At 46.0% G+C, this 21,063-nt stretch overlaps 1 protein-coding gene across 3 annotated transcripts in view; it reads right to left on the reverse strand.

Moving 5' to 3' along the window:
- Nucleotides 1–21,063, reverse strand: part of IGSF5 (immunoglobulin superfamily member 5) — a 60,225-nt gene that overhangs the window by 29,466 nt on the left and 9,696 nt on the right. For 2 of the 3 annotated variants that reach the window (XM_078854529.1, XM_073360389.1), the window contains exons 3-4: nt 5,820–6,140; nt 4,429–4,737 (exon numbers count right to left, since the gene is read on the reverse strand). In XM_078854529.1, the coding sequence (XP_078710655.1) occupies nt 4,429–4,737; nt 5,820–6,140 (630 nt within the window). The remainder of the gene's footprint in view (nt 1–4,428; nt 4,738–5,819; nt 6,141–21,063) is intronic. The other variant, XM_078854527.1, reaches the window with a different exon arrangement.

Genomic DNA, 21,063 nt, shown 5'->3' on the forward strand with positions numbered 1-21,063 from the left:
GTTACGCCAACAATGTAATGGATGAGACTGCATCCAGTGTCTGGCTCGGAGAACTCTCTTTATGAGTATGTCTACCCAGCAGTGGTGTAAATCCCAGTGGGGGTAGATGTCCATGCACTTGCTCTGCTCGTGCTAGTGCAATAAAAATAGCAGTGTGCCCATGGTGGCACACGCAGCTGCTTGGGCTAGCCACCCGAGTACAATCCCCCCTGATCCCTTGGATACTCAAGCGACAAGCCCAAGGCACTTCCCATGTTGCCTGGCCCACATTGCTATTTTTAGGTGCTAGTTTGAGCAAAACTAGTGCATGTTTGTCTACCCACGCTGCAAATTAGACCTCCCAGCTACTGTGAAGACATACCCTCTGTCTGTGTCTAGCCTAGCCTACTTCCTACTAGTTACCTGGGGTGTCTGTAAGATGGCACTGTACCACATTGTCCCTCATAGTTCAGGATGTTGTGGAGACCATGAATGTGCCTGTAAGGAACTGGACTAGCTGGTGCTGGTATGGCTTAACACTTCCACATAAATCAGTGTGAAAAATAAACAGCCACAGACTTCCCATCTCAACGGCTGTCGTTATCCCAGTTTGGCAGTTTAATGAATCTCTTCCCTGTTTGATCTTCCTGCTTGCCCCAGGGACTGCAGCCCCATAAGAACTATAGTAGTTTGCTAAATTGCGCATGAGGAAGCCCTCACCTTAGTCTCTGTAATGTCTACACTACCACTTACGTTGGCAAAAGTTATGTCGCTCATGGGTGCGAAAAAACACCACCCTGAGCAGCATAATTTTTGCCAGCATAAGTGGCGGTGTGCACAGCGCTATGTCAGTGGGAGAGCTTCTCCTGCCGACATAGCTACTGCCACTCGTTAGGGGTGGTTTAATTATGTCGACAGAAGATATGCCGTCGGCATAGAGTGGCTACACAAGAGATCTTACAGCGCCGCAGCTGCATCGGTACAGCTGTGCCAGTGTAAGGCCTCTAGTACAGACATAGCTTAACTGACAGATTAGTTAAGTCTCTGTTGGCCAGGCCCAATGTAACATTATGTGATGCCTGGCCTCAGGCATTAAATAAAACATTAGGAAGTTCAACTAACAAGCTTTACGTTGGCCATCTCTCCATTTTCAGTGGTTACAAGTGAAATAAAGGATCAAATGACGTCATCTGGAATTTTCTGTGCAATTCTGATTTTCCATGTTTCAGAAAGAGGAAATCAAACTGGAACAGGTGCAGAGAAGAGCTACTAGGATGATCTGAGGAATGGAAGGCCTTTCTTATGAGACTCAAAGAGCTTGGCTTGTTTAGTCTAACGAATAGAAGGCTGAAGGGAGATATGATTGCTCTGTATAAATACATCAGAGGGATAAATAACAGGGAGGGAGAGGAGTTATTTAAGTTAAGCATCAAGGTGGACCCCAGAACAAATACATATAAACTGGCCATCAACAAGCTTAGGCTTGAAATTAGGCGAAGGTTTCTAACCAGCAGAGGAGTGAAATTCTGGAGCAGCCTCCCAAGGGGAGCAGTGGGGGCAAAAAGCTTAACTGGCTTCAAGATGGAGCTTGATAAATTTATGGAGGGGATGGTATGACAGGACTCCCTGCAATGGCATGTGGCCCATCGGTGACTGCCTATAGCGAAAATCCCCAATGGCTGGAGATGGGACACTAGATGGGGAGGGCTCTGAGTTACTACAATGAACTCTTTCCCAGGTGTCTGCCTGGTGGGTCTAGCCCACATGCTCAGGGTCTAACTGATTATCATATTTGGGGTCAGGAAGGAATTTTCCCCCGGGTCAAATTGGCAGAGACCATGGGGGTTTTCACCTTCTTCTACAGCATGGGGCATGGTGGTCACTTGAAGGTTTAAACTAGTGTAAATGGTGAATTCTCTGTAACTGGAAGTCTTTAAACCATGATGTGAGGACATCAGTAACTCAGCCAGAGATCAGGGGTCTATTACACAAGTGAGTGGGTGAGGTTCTGTGGCCTGCAACGTGCAGGAAGTCAGACTAGATGATCACGATAGTCCCTTCTGACTTTAGTATGAGTATCTGAGTAAGAATATATATTACAATTTTAAACCTAATCCGTGTCCCATAAATGACTTGCCACAAGATGTCAGAACATGTTAGTATTAGAGCTGAGTGAATCTAATATTTATTTAATTTTCTTTCTTGGTATAGGAATTAGATACAGTGCTCCTGTCAGATATTTCTAAATTATTATCTGCAAAAACATTAGAGTTTTCAGTTGCCTAAGTAGCCCCTGGAATCACGCTTAAAGTTGCAGGGCCCCCCAAATCTGAAATGGCACCCCTGTGGACAGGCACAGAGTTTGCCCACCCCCAGCACGTGCGGTCCCATTGGCCTGATCAGAGCCGCCCCTCCAAATATAGACGTGAAACTATGCCTATGCTGAGAAATCTTGAGTATCTGTTACTGCATAATCATTTTCCCAAAGAGGAATGCATGATGGTCCTATATGATCACCAATTATGTACTAATTGTGTCTGTGACATCTGTTTTTCTCCTCTTCTAATGTACAGCATGTAACTATGGAAACTGTGGGCAGATGCCTCAATAGCTCTAGAATGAGTAGGCTGGGGAGTTTAATCATTTTATTAAGTCCTCAGGACAGATCTCTTGTTTAGTCAGTAATTAGAAGCAATTTAACTTAGAGGAAGCCTTATTAAACCTAGTAAAATGGCCTTTTTCAATTGCATTACAAAGTAGATGGTCCTGAGAAATTTGCTAACAATGGCTCACACTTAAAGTAAAAGGCCCAGCCAGTCTGCCTATCTATCTATCTATCTAGGTTTTTATACCACACCCATCACTGTAGTATCTGAATGCCTTTTATACACCATGCCAGTGCCACCCATTTCAGAACACAGAATGGGTCACATGTCACGTAACACTCCGAGGGGTGCCAACTCAGCCAAAGAGCTGTCAGTTTGATGTCACAAGCTCAGCTCCTTTTTTCCACACTCACCCAATCACTAAAAGAAACATGGATTTAAGGACCTCCTCTGCCTACGGGAAACTCTGGGTGGCACAGAGTCACCATAAGGGCTTCTACACCACCCCTCCCGCTCCCACCATAGGAGGTGTGACAAAAGTGTCTCTGTGCCCCAGTAATCTCACCTTTTGTAACAGTCCCTAGAGACCATGAGCAGCTGGTGTTAATTTCAGCAGCCCTGAAACGACTCTTCTTTGCAGCACTGGGGACAAACGGCCAGATAATTCCCAAGATTGAGGGGCCAAAAAGGGCATTTTCATGCCTCCTCCCTCTGCTTCACCAAGCGCTGCTTAGCCCCAGTTGAGGATCTAGTCCTGTTTGTTCTTATTGTGCTAGCGCTTGGAAAAGAAAACCATCCATCACTACCTCAAAAACAGGTAGTGCTATTCAGGCAGCACAATGCAGGTGGCAGCTCAGCTTACCCAGCTGGTTGGTGATTCCTCTGGCATCGGGGGTCATATTAAGCTATGGGATTAATTTCCACAGGTTGTTGGTGAGGCCAAGAATTAGGCAATATGTCTGGATGCTGGCCACTATCTGGGACTTGACGCTGGATGAGATGGGCCGCTGGGCTGATCGAGCATGGCAATTCCTGAGTTGGAGTGAAGCTTGGTAAAGTGCATGAGGCTGGAATGCCACTGTGCTAGAGTCATCCCTGGCTGATGGAACAGCCAGGACCCCCAAGGTGGAAACACGGTGGGGACCAAGCACAGTACGGCTCTGAGGCTATAACTACAATGGCAGAACAGCTCAATGCCTGCCGTGTAACCTTGTGCGGAGCATTGTGTTGTGCACAAGTGTTTACTTTGGGTTGTGTGTAGGGGTGAAATCCTACCTCTGTTGAAGTCAGTGGCAAAACTTTCAGAGTTTAGTATTTCACATTAGGATTTAGTCATGAGCAAACAAGACATAGCATACGATGTTTATGCGACTGGATTTCACATTAGGATTTAGTCATGAGCAAACAAGACATAGCATACGATGTTTATGCGACTGGATTTCACATTAGGATTTAGTCATGAGCAAACAAGACATAGCATACGATGTTTATGCGACTGACAGATAGAAATCTATTGTTATTTCATGGCCGGAATCAATTTTTTTCAATGCCTAAATTCATGTGGTGAGATCTTGCAAAAGGCAGAAAATCCAATTTTGTATGCAATGAAGCCCTTAATAAGCATTAGGGAGAGTTCTGTTTCCCTTGTGCTGTTCCAAATAAAGAGAATTTAGTGATGCTCAGGACTCGTGCTGGGGCGCAGCACAGGAGTGAATTTAACACTATGTGATGTCTGTATTGTTTACTAGAGTTTGAGTCTGTTACATTTGCAGGTGTCATGTTGCTTAAACTGGAATAAAAGATTTTCAAAATAAAAGGCATAGTATAGAGAACGTTCACTTACCTGCAAGAGAATCCTGCACAATAAGAGTTACAGTTGCATTCTGGGGCTTAGGGAGTGCCTCTATATAAGCTAAGCATGTCAGTGTCTCATTGGCCATTGGAGTCAAAGTTAAGGTGCTCCCTTCATTGTGAAGATCATTAGATCCTTGACTGTGGTTAGTAACATACCTGGACTTATCTACAAAAGAGTCGTTTATCATCCAGGTCATGTTTGGAGCTGGAGCCCATCCTAAGGCTTCACAAACAATGTCAATTGTTTCATTCTTTCTTACTGTAGAGTTGTGATCTTTGATGAGCAAAGATCCATTAACTGTGGGGGGAAAAGATGATTTGTTCCTTCAGAATATTTAACTGCAATGGTGTCTTATTGCCCGTTTTAAATCATCTTTGGCTACCAAAAATCCTATTTTGAAATTTTCAAGTTAAAAAAATAATTAAAATAAAATAGAAAACCTAAAACATAGAGATGTTGTTTACATGAGATAAACGTGGAAGCCACTGCAGCTTCTCAGCCATGTTATAGTCCATTTCGGCTTCACAACTAGACTTTATTTTCCACCATCTGTCCAATGAAAACTTTGGAAGTGTCATGCTTTGGCCATACTGAAATATCTCCTGCACCAGCTAAAGGACCATGTGTCATCAGGATTTTATTTCTCTGTTACCTCTTAGAGATGTTCTTCAGGTTTATCAAGGAAAGTTTATAGAAAGGTGATGCCCGAGGCATCAGCCTTCTTCTTTTTTGGACAAATGAATAGTAGATGGAAGGAAGATTCCACTTTATTGGATGCACTTCCTTAATAATGATGCTTGAGGAAGCTACAGAGAGGATGTCTGATATACATGAAAGGTTTACTGGATCCTGGAAGCTGTAGTGTACAGCAGCAGTCACATCCCATGATATCACCTTGTGACTCAGAGGCTAAATTTTTGCACTACATTAAACCCCAACACAAACTGGGTGGAGGCTGTCTATTACTAGGTCGGACAGTAGGAAGGAACTCTCCATTAAATACAAAAGTGTTATGTACAAAAATGAGAAAAAAAATCCATAAAGACTCTGGCGAAAAGAGATTGTTTTTGACTGATGGCTGGCAGCACTGATACAGGCTTCTGGCATTTTCACACAACTCAGAACAGAGTAAGAGCTGCTACAGAAAAAAGTGAGCACAACTGAAAGTCTTTTGCAGTGGCAGCCTCAGTCTACCTTGGAATGCCAATCTGTACATGAAATTACTGATCCAGCTTTCCAGATGAGAAACATAGCAGACTTTGGGCATTCACTGAAAGTTGGTACACATACAGTCTGGTAATTTTGGCATTGTGACATTGGATTTCTGTTAAGTACAAATTAATAAAAACTCTGTGACAAAAATGAAAAGGCATACAGACCTTGCACAGAAAGAAAGGCATAGCTGTTGGGGCTACTAAGTTGGAGGCTGCATTCTATTTGACCAGAATCGTCCAGCTGGACGTTGTGGATGATCAGCTCTGAGGTAAAAGTCTCACCGCTGGTATAATTTTGCTGAGTGAAGCGATTCATTGTTACAACAGCCCCTCCAAGGGAAGTTGTCGTGAGAACAGCATTCCCGTTTAAAAGCCAGATGATAACTTTCCATCCTTGTGACACAGTACAGTTAAACCGGGCCTCTGAACCGGCTAGGACGGTTGCATTAGCAGGGCCATTAACAATAGAATAACCAAAGCCAAAACCTGGAAAGAAAAAAACAAGAATTGTAAATATACCAGCACCAATGTCAATGAGGTGCCTTTGGCGTACCTTGCATATTCAACAAGATAAGACTACAAAACAAAAATACTTGGCTCTGAGTAACAGCACTTTGTCATGTGAATATTTTGTGTATTTGATGTCTGAAGAACATATCAGAAAAGGCCACTGAGTCCTCTAATCTGGCAACACATCTCTAATGATGAGTTTTACCAGATGCTTTCAGCGAAAGCTTAAAATCCCCACTATCATTAAAACAGGTTTCAGAGTAGCAGCCATGTTAGTCTGTATTCACAAAAAGAAAAGGAGTACTTATGGCACCTTAGAGACTAACCAATTTATTTGAGCGTAAGCTTTCGTGAGCTACAGCTCACTTCATCGGATGCATTCAGTGGAAAATACAGTGAGGAGATTTATATTCCTCACTGTATATAAATCTATATACAGGTATATAAATCTCCTCACTGTATTTTCCACTGAATGCACCCGATGAAGTGAGCTGTAGCTCACAAAAGCTTATGCTCAAAATAAATTGGTTAGTCTCTAAGGTGCCACAAGTACTCCTTTTATTATCATTAAGAATTCCCAGTAAAAAAATCTATGTTAAAATGGAGTTAAGGATGAGGAAGGTTGATTTTATATCAGTAGTGTTAAGGTCAAATACATTGCAAGGTTATTGTATTATCCCCAAACCAAGTGTTATAAACCCAGGAAATACACAATTAGAGTTAAACTTAAAAGAAACCTAAACAAGTTACCATATGGGAATGCATAGTTAGGGCACCCAGCAACCTGAACTCTGCTCTGCAGTGACAACATGGAAAAACAATGTGATTATGGCTGAGTCATTTTAAGTGTTTGTCATCCCAGATGAGATTAAACTGATTTGTAAAGACACATTAGATTTTTTTTTCCTTTCATGGTGTCACTATAGAGCAGAGTTAAGGCTTTTGTTGGAAGAGAACTTTCAGTTATGAAGACTAATGGGTGGGAAATTAAATATATGTTCAAATGTGCCTATGCACAAGATTTCAGTTAATTTTAACTTATTTATCGTTTGAAAAGTTACATTATACCTCAGATTCTTAAACTGTTATTTCCTTAGGGGGGAAAATACACTTTTCCGTCAATCCTCCAGGAGGAGGTCAGTAGAAGTAGTCATGGGAATAAAAGATTCTGTGCAGACAGATTTGCTTTTACATTCATGGAAGCCTGTTATAGAGACTTGCTGCCTTCACAGGTTTCCATTAAAAACATTGTGCCTTTCTACAGCATTGCAGTCTCCTAAATATCTCTGTATATGAGTGACAGAATAGCCACAAACTTCACTTCTACTGTTAGTTATCAAAATCATAAAATATATCGTAAAGCACTCTCCTTTCAACAGAAATAGCCCATTTTTCCTTGTAGAGTTGCAGTTATCCTTAGCATGCATCATTATCTTAAAGGTGAACTGGAGTGCTTTAAAATGTACAATTGTTTCAAGTCCTGAAACACAATTATATGTAAACACTTAACATGTTTTATTAACAGTTGTTAAAACAAAATATGTGAAAGACAGTTCTTCCACTTTCTACCTGCCAATTCCTATACTGAGGGGATCCTAGCCTACAACTGCTGATGACATCACTAAAACAGCAGTGGCTTTTGTGACGTCAGTACAGTGCCTAGGAAACAGACTGAGACCACTAACCAGTTTTACATGCTCCATTTACAGCAACAGCCATCAGATTATCATGAATTCTGGTCATTGCTGACCATTGCCAGATGTGAACCACTGACTTAGGTGAAAAAGACTCTGTACCCTTAACAATTCCCGGAGCCACCAAACATTCTGACCAAGGGGTTTTCCTGTGGATTGTGACCTCACAGACATATGTGACAGAACTAGCCTGCTTATTAGTTAGCCTTTGAAATATGAAACGTCTTTACCCGTTTTTTCCTCTCTGTCCCTTGGGACTACACAATTTTGATATATTGAATTCTGAGGGTTAAATTTTCAAGGCTTTCTGTGAACTTTAGATGATTGATTGCAACTGACTTTAATAGCCATCATGAGGGTCAAACTGTACACAACCATTTTTAGAATTCACTACAGAAATCTGATTTTTCCTGAATCCTGGGTTATATAACAGCCCAAAAAACCCTAACAGGTTTTCAACACAGTGCGCAGAGATTTAGCAACACAATTCCCATTAATGCAAATAGATCCCTGTACACACATAATGTATTTCTTAGCCAGTGCTCTTACCCCCTTGCTATAGCAGCAGTAGCAGGATGGTGGGGGGGAGGGGCATTAAAATTTGGAAAGGGCACCTGGAAAATTGGCTTGTTGGACAAACTGGAGAAATAGTTTACAGAATAATACCCCATGGATCCAAACTCAGCACAGCTTTATTCAGCACATTCCTAGGTTACAGTGCCTCTGGCTTAAGTACTGGACAATTACAGGTTCATGCAGATTTAACAGAAACTTCAGCTCGTCAACTCTCTCCTACAGCTGGGGCTTATACAACAAAAAGTACATTTTAGAACTCACTGGATTCCGTTCAGAATGGCAAAAGTAGAGATCCAAGTCAATTATGCTGGAGCAATGGAGCGTTGAATACTAATCTAATATATATGATTTTTGAATGTCCATTGTGCACGTACATGGGCATGAAATATTTCACAGAACTGATATGACTTTTTATTCTTTTGGATCCTAAAATAATCAATCTTAATTTACCTCACACTGGGATCGATATAATAAATCTACCATAATATTTAGCAGCTATAGCAGTTTTTGTCTTTGTGCTATTTCCATCTTGGAAATAATTTACAAATTTAGCTAAGCAATCTTCATAACCCTAGGGAAGTAGAAAGTAAACCTAATCATACTCAGATTACCGACTGCGAAAGTAATGCAGAGGTTACAGCAGAGGTGGGCAAACTACGGCCCGCGGGCCACATCCAGCCCGCGGGACCGTCCTGCCTTGCTGCTGAGCTCCCAGCTGGGGAGGCTAGCCCCCGGCCCCTCCCCCGCTGTTCCCACTCCCCCTCCCACGCAGCCTCAGCGCGCTGCGCTGCCAGCGCTCTGGCCCGCCACTCCTCCCGGGCAGCGCGGGCAGCATGCCTGGCTCCGGCATGGTAAGGGGGCAGGGAGCGGAGGGTCCTGGGGAGCAGTCAGGGGACAGGGAGCAGGGGGCGATTGGATGGGGCGAAGGTTCTGTAGGGGGGCAGACAGGGGATGGGGAACGGGGAGGGGGGTTGGATGTTGGAGGGCATTGGAGTCCGGGGGGGCCTGTCAGGGGGCAGCGGTGTAGATAGAGGTTGGGGCAATCAGGGGACAGGGAGAATGGGTGGTTGGATAGGGGGTGGGGTCCCGGGGGGGCGGTTAGGGGAGGGGAGTCCTGGGAGGGGGCGGTCGGGGACAAGGAGCAGGGGGGGTTGGATGGGTTGGAGATTCTGAGGGGGACAGTCAGGGGGCAGGAAGTGGGAGGGGACGGATAGGAGGTGGGGGCCAGGCTGTTTGGGGAGACACAGCCTTCCCTCCCCAGCCCTCCGTATAGTTTTGTAACCTGATGTGGCCCTCGGGCCAAAAAATTTGCCCACCCCTAGGTTACAGGCTAGATCTACAAAGGGACTTACACACTGCCATGCCCACTGTTACAATGTCCTGCCACCCAGTGGAAGCCTCAGCCCCAAGTTAGGCACGTAGGCTCCCTATTCAATGTATGGCAACAGTTAGGTGCCTAAGAATGGGATCCACAAAAGCCAGAAAGCTGAACAGGGAGCCACCTAAGGCAACCAATCACAGTCAGTGGCTTCCTCTGGGCTCGGGGGTGCGGTTCAACCCCCCAGGTCCACCCCAGGCCCTGCCTGCACCTGACTCCTTCCCCCAGCCCCCACCCCCATCCCGCTTTTTCCAGCCCCTGCTCCGCCCCAGGCCCCGCCCTCACCCCATCCCTTCCCCCAAGCCCCCACCCCCAACCTGCCTCTTTCCTGCCCAGTTTCACCCCCTTCCCCAATGTGCACCAGTCCCACTCCTCCACCTCTCTCCCAGAGCCACCAGCATGCCACAAAACAGCTGATCACAGCAGACGGAAGGCAGTGGGAGAGAGCGGAAGGCACTGATCAGCGGGGCAGCAGGCGGGTAGGAGGCACTGGGAGGTGAGTGGGGAGCTGGAGCACACACAGAGTTGGCACCTATGCAACCAATAGTAAATGCCAAGGAGAGAGGTGAGTCCTAAGCCCCACCCCCAAAGGAATTTAGGTGCCAAAATCTGGACTAGAGGAAGCTGCCTCCCTCTGCCTGAGATTTACAGCCAGGTCTGCTTTCCTGGAGTTAGATGTCTAAATCCTTTTGTGTCTCTAGCCCTAAGTGACTTATCCAAGGTCAAAGAAAAAGCTGGTGCCAGAATTGGCATTAGAACTCAGGCGTACTTGGTGCCAAGTCCTACTCTCAGACATTTCAACTGTACCTGCCTTTCTCAATGACCAACCTGGAACATTTCTGTGGAGAGCAGTTTAATAACAAAAAGGCTGATCCTTCAAAAATAAAAGCATCTGAAAGTGTGCATTTTATAAACCATTCCAGGAGACTGAGTTAAACCAGTCAATACAGATCCATGCCATTAAAAATACTGGAGGATAAGCATGGGGAACTATGGGTTTTGTGTGTGGTTTTGTAATCTTCTTATACAGTATTTTGTGCATCACTTACAAATGTATTACGTTTTGGAAATTTAAAAAAATAGAATGGAAATAAATGCACTCATACTGTTCCCCAGGCCATCACACTTCTTAGCTTCGACAGTAGTTGCTTAGCTTCAGCATGCACAGCCTACCTTTCCTCTACATCTCTCCAGTGCTCCAGCTTTGTCATTTATCTACACTGTCTTTTTGCTGTCTCGGAAGAGTCATAAAATCAGTCTTCATTCCGTAAACATTTTGTGTTATCAAAGAAGTTAACGGTTTACCATCCCTGTGAATAAATTGCCATGGGTTTCTGTACATCATCTATGGCTATGAGATCATGTTTATGAGTGCCACTGAATCATAGACTAAAAATTCTCGATTCTCTAGTCTAGGGCAAAATTGTGCCCTTGTCTTATGCAGCCAAGCAGGGTAGTAAGAAGAAGGAAGCATGATTTATTCCTCCTTTTAACTAACACAATTACATTTTAACAGTCCATGAGCCAGACAAAGCCCAGGATCTATGCTGCCTTACGCACACAAGGCCTGATTCAGTGCCTATTGAAGTCAATAGAATGCTTCCCATTCTAACCCAGACAACCTGGTTCAGGTCCCTACTGGGCGGAAAGTCCACTAAGGCGGGGAATGCCGCAAAAGTGAAAGTGGTAAGGTAGGTCACAACCGCCCCTTCACTGGGAGCCCATAAGACACCAGCACAGCTCAGAAAGTATCCAGTGCTACTCAGAGAGGAGATGTGGTCACATCCACTGTGGGAAGTGTTGATTTAACCTATCCCCACAATAACTTAAAGCTGCCCTTCCTTGACAGAAAATCCCAAGACAGAACGTAGATCAGGAGTGGGCAAACTGCAGCCTGGGGGCCGCATCTGGTCCTTCAGACATTTTAATCCAGCCCTCTAGCTCCAGCCAGGGAGCGGAGTCAGGGGCTTGCCCCATTCCTCACATGCCTGGGCTCTGTGCAACTCCCGGAAGCAGCAGCAGTATGTCCTCCCTTTGCCTCCTACACCTAGGGGAAGTCAAGGGGCGCCACACATTTCCCCTGCAGCTCCCATTGGCCAGCAACCACAGCCAATGGGAGCTGCAGGGGCAGCGCCTGCGGGCAGGGCAGCACACAGAGTTGCCTGGTTGCACCTCCGCATAGGAGCTGGAGAGAGGACGTGCCACTGCTTCTGGGAGCTGCTTGAGGTAAGCGCCGCCTGGAGCTTGTATCCCTTACCCCTCCGGCGCCCCAACCCCCTGCCCCAGCCCTGATCTCCCTCCCACCCTCCACACCCCTCATCCCCAGCCCCACCCCAGAACCCGCACCCCAGCCAAAGCCCTCACCCTCTCCCACACCCCAACCCCCAATTTCATGAGCATTCATGGCCCATCGTACAATTTCCATACCCAGATGTGGTCCTTGGGCCAAAAAGTTTGCCCACCCCTAGTGTAGATGGTACCACTGCCTGCCAACCCACATTGTGTTGCATAGGGGAATCATTTTCCTACACCTGGGCTCCGAGTCTAAGGACTGGTTAGACAGTGAAATGCCTTCTCCTGTATCTTCTGCCAAAACATTTTCAGGCATTTACCTGTTGTTTCAAAGAGAAACTTCATCTCTTTGGTTTTTTTAACTTTCATTATTTATCTTACAGGAGGACATAGGCCTAAATCAATATGAGCTCCCATTGTGCCAGGCAATGTAGAAACATCATAAGAGACAGCCCTGCCATGAACTCTGCAACCTAAATAGAAAAGGAGAACTGTGGAAGAACTAGGAAGCGAGCGCAGCTCTTCTGAGTCTCAGACTAGTGCTTAAACCACAGGATTAGCATTCCTCTCTAATGTACAGTGTTCCCTAATTCAACAAATACACTTCAATACCAATTTCATCACCTTACTGTCTGAAAAATACCTTACACGTTCATTGAGAAAAACTGAGACCTCAAACTAAATTCTCATTGCATTTTTCAGGGAGTTATATGTTCAGTTCTTATTAACACAAGTTCAGCACCTAACTTCTCCCATACACCTGATGGAAATTCTTGCGCTGACAATTAGCCCCACTTTATTACTCTCCACTGGAGAAAACTCTAAACCATGCACAATACACCATGAAATCATATTGTTCATTTGCTTTTGCATGATAAGGTGTGGATTAGTAAAGCTTCACATTGCCTTGGGCATATCAGTAAATGTTTACTAAAGGATCAATCTGATGAAAGTTCATAACAAGAATATTTCACCTAAGCCTAAGGGTACAGTTCTGTACCTGGTGTTTCAGCCATCCAACCTTTTCCAAAGGCAATCCAAAGGCATTCATGGTGCGCATCAATTGTTCTATGAATGGTTATTCCCCACTCTGTCACACTAACTTACTGTAACAGGTCTTCTGGTTCCTGCAGAAATAAATGCTTTTCTTGTGTAACCCTTCTGCCCATCAGAGTTGGCAGCAACAAGGGCAGGGTTCAGTATCTAGGGGTTCCATTTCAATAACACAATGCAAAACCGGCTCAAGCCCCCACCCAGTGATGTGGGACAATTACATACCACCTCCCAAGAGGCAATACTTCCCCTCTAGCAAGCACAGAGTCAGAGTGTAGCTAAAGCCTTTTAATAAAGGAGGGAAACAATGTGGCATTATGTTGGGGAAATACCACAAACAGGATTCATAACACCAACCATGGGCAAAAGACCCACCCCCAAGTAAGTTTGGCAGTGTCCTTTTCCCTTCAGAGTCTTAAATCCAGCAACCCAATAGTCACCCCCACCCACCCACACACACACAGTTTCTGTCCTTGGTCAGTGCAACCCCACAGTGTTCATCTGCAGAGTTTACCTCCCAGCCCGGGTGGAAGTGGAGGGAGGTATGGGGGGGCATCTTACATGCTCTGCTGCTTAGGTCAACGCCCAAGTGGCACACCTCTCCATGGGGTTCTGCTGCAGCCTTCACCACCAGCCATGCCTCTCCGTCAGCTACCCTGCTATCCGCTCCACTCCACTCCTCTCCGCTAGCTGCCCTGCTGTCCACTCCTCTCTGCCAGCCACCCAGCTAGCCACTCCAGCCGTCCACTCACCAACTTGTCTTCAGCCCCCCCTTAACACAGCTCTCAGCAGCTTCAGCTCTTTAGTGATTTTTAGCTGGTAACAGGGAAGCCCCAGTGCTGGTGCACCACTAGACCAAAGTAGGTCTAATGCTTAGACCTAGGTGTCAGTGACTTCAGCTCTGCAGTATGTAACAAGACTCTTAATAGAGCCAAAATTTGCTCTGTTACTACACCCTGGAGAGAGGAGGGGTCAAAGTAGTGTTTAGAGCCCTAAGAAGGGGGCCTCCCAATCCCCATACCCTCTCAAGTCCCTGGCAGTTAGAACCCATGTCCCTTATCTAGCGAGTGCTACTTAGTTGAGGGTGAGTCCCTTCGTCATAAAATGCCAAGTATAGTTCTACTGTCCTTGATTCATTCACATAACCAGGATAACAACCCTTTATTACTCCTGCCCCACAAACAGAGAGACTGGGGATCCCACAGCAGCTAAAGTTACCATTTGGGCAAGCAGTCCATCATGCTAGGCAGGGTGGGAGTGCCCATGCAAACAAGAGTGCCCCTGCAAATGAGATCAGCCCCTGAAGTCCTTTTCCACAGGTCACCACCAGATGTCAGGGTAGAGCTCATTCTGACTCTGCTTACACTTGTTTACAGTTACTCAGTGCAAGTGGCAAATGGTGCACAAGTTAATGAGACATTTGTCCAAAACCCATCCCTTCCTACTACCATTTTCCTGTCCTCACTTGCTCTTCCTCTCACAGAGGGGGATCAGATTTTCAAACAGGTGTTTTGGCATCTGGAAAGGATTGAGAAGAAAGTGCCCATTTCTCCTTCTGCTCCCTCCACCACCGACTACACTCCTTCTCCTTGATAAATGACACATCAGGACACATTACAGCAAGTGATGGGATGGGAAAAATGTGTTTACTCCCAAGTACTCCTCATTAATTGTTTTTTCTAGTTCTGTTATGGTATTTTTAAAGCATTCCCACAGTGCCACACCTTTTTCTTTTTATCTCCCACTGCAGATTCTCCCACATGCTGAGTCTTCCTTTCATCTACCATATAAGAGGTAAGAGATGGAAAGGAAGGGGAATGCTCCCTCTTTTTAGCAGAGGAGGGAGAGCTATACACATCTCCTGTACATGCATTCTCTCTCTCTCTCTCTCACACACACACACACACACACTCACACTCTCCTCCTTAATTTATCTCCTGCTCAGCAACTCTTGCTTTCTGGGACTGATGTGAAAGCATAGACCTTTGTGGCCTCACTGGCGCAGCCCCGCTAGTTGCTGGTTGGCTGGTATGAGACAGGTCTCTGTGATGTCACCGGCTCAGCACTTACAGCTTGCTGGGAGGATGCCAAGATACAGACCTTTGTGAGCTCACTAATTCATCCCTTGTAACTGGTTAGGATTTCCAGGCTTGAGGCCTCTGTCTCAACATCTCTAGCTTGCTATGCTGGTGTCAAGGGCTATGCCACTTGACATTACTGACTCATCTCTAGCTTTCCGGAATTATTTCAAGGCAGGTTGCTATGCAGCTGTTGATTAAGCACCTGTTACCTGCTGGGCTGATGTGAAGGAACATATTTTTCTGATGTCACTGGGTCAGCATCACTAGTTTCATGGGATGATGCCTAGTTACAGGCCTTTGTAAATGACTGACTCAGCTAGGGTCACCAGAAGTCCTGCTTTACTAAAATTGTCCCAGTTTGAAGGTGTCATAAATACAAAGGGAAGGGTAACCATCTTTCTGTATACAGAACTACAAAATCCCTCCTGGCCAGAGGCAAAACCCTTTCACCAGTAAAGGGTTAAGAAGCTAAGATAACCTCGCTGGCACCTGACCAAAATGACCAATGAGGAGACAAGATACTTTCAAAGCTGGAGGGGTGGGGGAAACAAAGGGTCTGTCTGTCTGTGTGATACTTTTGCCGGGAGCAGATCAGGAATGCTCTTCAGAACTTCTGTTAAGTTAGTAAGTAATCTAGCTAGAAATGTGTTAGATTTTCTTTTGTTTAATGGCTGGTAAAATAGCTGTGCTGAATGGAATGTATATTGCTGTTTTTTGTGTCTTTTTGTAACTTAAGTTTTGCCTAGAGGGATTCTCTCTGTTTTGAATCTGATTACCCTGTAAGGTACTTACCATCCTGATTTTACAGAGGTGATTCTTTTACTTTTTCTTTAATTAAAATTCTTCTTTTAAGAGCCTGATTGCTTTTTCATTGTTCTTAAGATCCAAGGGTTTGGGTCTGTGTTCACCTATGCAAATTGGTGAGGATTTTTATCAAGCCTTCCCCAGGAAAGGGAGTGTAGGGCTTGGGGGGGCGTGTTTTGAGGGGGGGGGAGACGTCTCCAAGTGGGCTCTTTCCCTGTTCTTTGTTTAGCATGCTTGGTGGTGGCAGCATAGGGTTCAAGGACAAGGCAAACTTTGTACCTTGAGGAAGTTTTTAACCTAAGCTGGTAAGAATAAGCTTAGGGGGTCTTTCATGCAGGTCCCCAGACCTGTACCCTCGAGTTCAGAGTGGGGAAGGAACCTTGACATGGTGGCAGAGAAGTGGGATCATTTTGAGATTTTTTTTAGATCATTTTGAACCAGAAGCACAGCAGGATTTTAAAATGGTTTTATAAAAAGAGACAGCAGCAAGCATAATAAAGGGATCTTCCTTTTGTGAGCTGGAGTCTTCTCTACCTAAAGGCAGGATAGTTAACCTCCTGCAGGGAAATTCACAAGTTTTTCACAGACCTGAAGAGGTGGGGTTTTTTTTAGCTAAGAGCAGCTAGAGGATTTTTCTGTAGGCTGAGAATACCTGTCACAGAACATAGGTATCAGGTTACAGCACAACTAAATTTTACAAGCCAGGTTTGTTTGTTTTTTTAACTCTCTGGTGTAAAGTTAGTTAAAAACAGATCGGCTAAGATGACAGAACCCAAGACAGAAAAAGCCAAAGAGGCTGCCCACAGGAGAGAAATGGAGGCAAAGGAAAATGAAATGGAGGCTGCCCACAGGAGAGCTATGGAGGTAAAGGAAAAAGAATGGAAGCATGCACTGGAGATGGAGAAGGCAAAGGCTCAGCAGAATATACCAACAAACACTAGCAATCCTTCTCCAGGTACCACTTCACGTCCCAGAAAGTTCTCCACCTACAAGGCAGGCGATGATACCAAGGCCTTCTTAGAAAACATTGAAAGGGCCTGCCTTGGGTACAGCATCTCTACAGACCAGTACATGGTAAAGCTGAGGCCGCAGCTCAGTGGACCCTTAGCAGAGGTGGCGGCTGAAATGCCTAAGGAACACATGAACAAGTATGAACTGTTTAAAATCAAGGCGAGAGTCAGAATGGGGCTAACACCCGAGCATCCCCGTTGGAGGTTCAGAGCCCTAAGGTGGAAACCAGATGTGTCATTTACCCGACATGCCTACCACATTGTGAAACATTGGGATGCCTGGATGTCAGGAGCAAATGTTAAATCTCCAGAAGAATTGCCCTTCCTAATGCAAATGGAGCAGTTCTTAGAGGGTGGTCCTGAGGAAATAGAAAAATACATCCTAGATGGAAAGCCCACAACTGTAATCGAGGTGGGGGAGATTGGAGCCAAATGGGTGGAGGTGGCAGAAAAGAAAAGAACTAGTAGCAGTTGGGGCGAATATCAGAAGGGGCAACCCGGAACAAAACGGGTGGAGGGAGAAGAGAGGAACAATCCCAGTTGCAGTTGGAGCGGAGACCAGAAGGGACAATCTCTGACCTCACCCTACTACCGGGGACAGCCCAAGGCCCCAACAACACACCAAGGAACACTCCAGACACCTTATTGTCCTGCCACACCATTCTCCAGCAACCCACCTCTCCCCAGTGATGATGGACGATGTTTTAAATGTAACGAGCTGAGGCATGTAAAGGCCAACTGCCCCAAGAACCCCAACAGATTACAGTTCATTGCACTGGAATCACAGCAGAGGTCCTCAGGCCCAGATGCCTTCCAGATACCCTCGGAGCGGAGGGAAACTGTGAGTGTGGGCGGGAAGAAGGTCACCGCGTGGAGGGACACCGGAGTACAAGTGTCAGCTATCCATGCTTCCTTAGTGGACCCCAATTTTAATTGACCCAGAGATCCAAGTGACGATTCAACCCTTCAAGTCCAACTCTTTCAATTTGCTTACAGCCAAGTTGCCGGTCCAGTACAAGGGCTGGTCAGGAACATGGTCTTTTGCAGTCTATGATGATTATCCCATCCCCATGCCGTTGGGGGAAGACATGGCCAATCATATGAAGCTAGCCAAGAGGGTGGGAATGGTCACCCGTAGTTAGGCTTAGCAAGCTGTCACGCCTAGCTCTGTTCCGGAAACTTCTACCAGGACCCGGTCAGAGGTGATGGAAACAGACCCCATGCCAACGTCTGCAACGGCAGTAGTGGATCCAGTCCCAGAGACCCAGACAGAGCCAGTCCCAGAACCGGAACTGGCGGAACAACCAGCACCAGAACCACTGCCAGCACTGAATCCAGTACTTGCAACCCCAACACCAGAGGGCCCCACCGAACCTGCACTGGCAACAGCAGATAACCCTACACAAGAGGCTCAGCCAGAGCCTAAACCCCAGCGTAGTGGAAAGTGGCACCAGTGGAAAGCGGTTCACAGTCAACGGAAACAGCCCTATCCCCTACATCACTTCCAGAGGGACCAAGCCCAGATCAACAATCCAATGAGGAACTGATGTCTCCAGCCTCAAGGGAACAGTTCCAGACCAAACAGGAAGCAGATGAAAGCCTCCAAAGAGCTTGGACGGCGGCATGGAGCAACCCACCACCTCTCAGCTCTTCTAATCGATCCAGGTTTGTTGTAGAAAGAGGACTTTTATACAAGGAAACTCTTTCTGGTGGACACCAGGAACACGGGCATCCTCAGAGACAGTTGGTAGTTCCAACTAAGTACTGGGTAAAGCTTAGCCCATGATCATCCTAGTGGCCATGCTGGGGTGAACAGGACCAAAGACCATTTGGGGGGGGTCATTCCACTGGGAGGGAATGGGCAAGGATGTTTCTACCTATGTCTGGTCTTGTGAGGTATGCCAAAGAGTGGGGAAACCCCAAGACCAGGTCAAAGCCCCTCTCCAGCCACCCCATCATTGAGGTTCCATTTCAGCGAGTAGCTGTGGATATTCTGGGTCCTTTTCTGAAAAAGACACCCAGAGGAAAGCAGTACATACTGACTTTCATGGATTTTGCCACCCGATGGCCGGAAGCAGTAGCTCTAAGCAACACCAGGGCTAAAAGTGTGTGCCAGGCACTAACAGACATTTTTGCCAGGGTAGGTTGGCCCTCCGACATCCTCACAGATGCAGGGACTAATTTCCTGGCAGGAACTATGGAAAGCCTTTGGGAAGCTCATGGGGTAAATCACTTGGTTGCCACCTCTTACCACCATCAAACAAATGGCATGGTGGAGAAGTTTAATGGAACTTTGAGCGCCATGATACGTAAATTCATAAATGAGCACTCCAGTGATTGGGACCTAGTGTTGCAGCAGTTGCTCTTTGCCTACAGAGCTGTACCACATCCCAGTTTAGGGTTTTCACCATTTGAACTTGTATATGGCCGAGAGGTTAAGGGGCCATTACAGTTGGTGAAGCAGCAATGGGAGGGATTTACACCTTCTCCAGGAACTAACATTCTAACTAACATGTTTTAATCTACAAAACATCCTCCGAACCTCTTTAGCTCTTGCTAAAGAAAACTTACAGGATGCTCAAAAAGAGCAGAAAGTCTGGAATGATAAACATGCCAGAGAGCGTTCGTTCAAAGTAGGGGACCAGGTCATAGTCTTAAAGGTGCTCCAGGCCCATAAAATGGAAGCATGGTGGGAAGGGCCATTCACGGTCCAAGAGCGCCTGGGAGCTGTTAATTATCTCATAGCATTCCCCACTTCAAACCAAAAGCCTAAGGTGTACCATATTAATTCTCTAAAGCCCTTTTATTCCAGAGAATTAAAGGTTTGACAGTTTACAGCCCAGGGAGGAGATGACGCTGAGTGGCCTGAAGGTGTCTACTATGAAGGGAAAAGTGATGGTCGCAGAGAAGAGGTGAACCTCTCCATGACCCTTGGGCGTATGCAGCGACAGCAGATCAAGAAGCTGTGCACTAGCTAAGCGCTGATGTTCTCAGCCACCCCAGGACTGACTGAACGGGCATACCACTCCATTGACACAGGTAATGCTCGCCCAATTAAAGTCCAACCTTACCAGGTGTCTCCTCAAACTAAAACTGCTATAGAGCGGGAGATCCAAGATATGCTACAGATGGGTGTAATCTGCCCCTCTGGCAGTGCATGGACATCTCCAGTGGTTCTAGTTCCCAAACCAGATGGGGAAATACGTTTTTGCGTGGACTACCATAAGCTAAATGCTGTAACTCGCCCAGACAACTATCCAATGCCACGCACAGATGAACTATTGGAGAAACTGGGACGGGCCCAGTTCATCTCTACCTTGGACTTAACCAGGGAGTACTGGCAGGTACCACTAGATGAATCCGCCAAGGAAAGGTCAGCCTTCACCACACATGTCAGGCTGTATGAATTTAATGTGCTCTGTTTCGGGCTGTGGAATGCACCCGCCACCTTCTAAAGACTTGTAGATGGTCTCCTAGCAGGACTGGGAGACTATGCAGTCACCTACCTTGACGATGTGGCCATATTTTTGGATTCCTGGGAAGAACACCTGGAACATCTACAAAAAGTCTTCAAGCACATAAAGGAGGCAGGACTAACTGTTCAGGCTAAGAAGTGTCAAATAGGCCTAAACAGAGTGACTTACCTTGGACACCAGGTGCGTCAAGGAACTATCAACCCCCTACAGGCCAAAGTGAATGTTATCCAAAAGTGGCCTGTCCCAAAGTCAAAGAAACAGGTCCAATCCTTCTTAGGCTTGGCCGGATATTACAGGCGATTTCTACTGCAATACAGACAAATCCCCACCCCACTGACAGACCTAACCAAAAAGAAACAGCCAAATGACATTCAGTGGACAGAAGAGTGTCAGAAGGCCTTTAACCAGCTTAAAGTGACACTCATGTCTGACCCTGTGTTAAGGGCCCCAGACTTTGACAAACCGTTCCTAGCAACCACAGATGCATCCAAGCGTGGTGTGGGAACAGTTTTAATGTAGGAAGGACAGGATCAAG

This window comes from Lepidochelys kempii, chromosome 1 (assembly GCF_965140285.1).
Source record: "Lepidochelys kempii isolate rLepKem1 chromosome 1, rLepKem1.hap1, whole genome shotgun sequence".
In the NCBI taxonomy this organism is placed as follows: domain Eukaryota; kingdom Metazoa; phylum Chordata; order Testudines; family Cheloniidae; genus Lepidochelys; species Lepidochelys kempii.